The following is a 2,052-nucleotide window of genomic DNA, read 5'->3' on the forward strand; positions in this document are numbered from 1 at the left end:
TTCCTAAAGGAGACTTTAACTTTTACCAAAGTAATTTTGGTAAGATACTTGTACTTTTACTCAAGTATCTCTTTGGGGTACTATACAACACTGCTTGTTTGTACATGTTTAGTTAAAGTGTTTTTTAAAGGTGAGTTGATGGTGGCAGCCATCTTGTATCAGGTTTCAATCAGCTACAGATGTACATCTAATGTTACTGAAGATTCTACCTCTCCTCAGGATGCTCCAGCATGAGCCTCACCTGCACGGTCAAAGGTCTTGTCACATTTGGGACACTTGAGGGTCTTCTTGCTGGAGGTGTGGATGATGACCGGAGCCAGACCCTCGGGGTACACTGGACTCTGGTTGGAGCTTCCTGCAGCCGGTACGTGGACTTCCAGCTCTCGCTCTGTCGTTTCAGGAAGTGAATCTTCCTTCGCTGGGCTCCCGTCTGCTCCCGAGACCTCAACGGGTATATTCTGAGTGGCGCTCGTATCGACTCGCTCGTCTTCCTCCACGTCCTCCTCCATCACGTCATCCCCCTGAGCAGGTCTGGAGGTCTCGTTATCGTCAGCTGTAGCCTGCTCYTTTTGGTTTTGATCTTGTGGGGGCGGAGTTCTTTGTTGTTCCCGCTTTAAATCACCCCTCTTGTYTTTAGTAGGTGTTCTCCTTGTSCGAGCTGATCTCCGGGTCAGAGMGSCKCTCTGACCCGTCACCGTCTCCCCCCCATCAGTAGAAACCTCCTCCCATGGATCAGTACTCTCAGCTGAGGCGTGGGTCGTGACCAGGTTGTGTTTAGCCCCACAGGGACTCTGGCTCTCTGCGTCAGCCCCTGCAGAGTCACTGGAGYGAACCTCTGCCCCCCTCTTCTCAGCTTGCACAGGGCTGGCCCCCCGATCCTCACACAATAACTTTAAAATGTCCATCATGTCTAAGAACCGGGCTGCTTCTGCTAGAGCTGGGAGCTCCGTCTCGGAGACGACGCACTCAGCCGTGTACAGAAAGCCCAGCAGGTGCTGGAAGACCGAGTCCTCCACGTGGTCCAGAGTCACGTGTGTCGTCGTAGCGGGGCTCTTGGACAGCTCAGCGTGGAAGTAGCTGCTGCCGTGAGCCAGCACCGCCTTGTGGGCTCTGTAAACCTTCCCTCCCACCGACACGGACACGTCGCAGAACTTCTGCCGGGTCCGGTCCTCGTTCAGAAACACGAGGAGGTTGTGACTGTGCTGCGACATGGTCAGGCTCCTGAGGTGCGAGGGGCACTCTTGGACTGGTTCTGAGTTTGCTGAGACGTCGGATCTGAGAGCAGCGTCCCCAGCGCCGGCCCGACTCCCACGTTTGGGGCGCTGCATGGTGCTCTGCTTCTTCTTCATCTCAACGTCTAGTTTTTATGGGTCAGTGCTAAAAAACAGAGGAGAGGTGCTGAGTCTCGACACAGAACTGTTCATCCAGATTACAAAAATGGCTCCAACCAGATCAAATTTCTACAAATTTCAACAGCTCCATCATTACATTTCTTCTGAGCAGCACCATAAGACCAACAGTGTCCAATCCTGGTCCTCGAGGTCCACTGTCCTGCATGTTTTKCTTGTTTCTCTGCAGAAGCCTGTTAATCATTCACTCATTTAAATCAGTTGTGTTGAAGCAGAGAAACAAGTCAAACCTGCAGGATGGTGACCCTCCAGGATTGGACCTGTTGGTCAACTTATCCGCAAAACTGATACAGCTTTTGTTGATGCTTGGAGTATATAGGGGGATGACTGTCATCAACCACCACACCAYATCTGCCATCTAAAGGCTGAGTTATAGTCYCKGTTGGGGTACTCTCACAGGGCGTGCAAACCCTCACCAGTGGTGTAGACCAGTGGTTCCCAGCCCTGGTCCTCAAGGACCCCTATCCAGCATGTTTTACTTGTTTCTCTGCTCTTCAGCAGGTCTTCAGAAGATTGTTAATCACTCATACATTCAAACCAGGTGTGTCAAATCAGGGAAAAAAAATCACTGCATTAAATGTTGACCAACACCTCAAGAGCTTCTCTGAGCTTGATGAGACATTTTCAAAATATAATATTGACT

General features: G+C 50.9%; 1 protein-coding gene across 1 annotated transcript in view; it reads right to left on the minus strand.

Moving 5' to 3' along the window:
• zbtb41 (zinc finger and BTB domain containing 41) overlaps positions 1-2,052 on the minus strand; it is a gene marked incomplete in the record, with an annotated part of 29,182 nt that overhangs the window by 20,738 nt on the left and 6,392 nt on the right. Inside the window, 1 exon segment of the mRNA XM_014021725.1 lies at positions 242-1,377. Coding sequence (XP_013877179.1) covers positions 242-1,349 — 1,108 coding nt within the window.

This window comes from Austrofundulus limnaeus, unplaced genomic scaffold, assembly GCF_001266775.1.
Source record: "Austrofundulus limnaeus strain Quisiro unplaced genomic scaffold, Austrofundulus_limnaeus-1.0 Scaffold302, whole genome shotgun sequence".
NCBI lineage: Eukaryota > Metazoa > Chordata > Actinopteri > Cyprinodontiformes > Rivulidae > Austrofundulus > Austrofundulus limnaeus.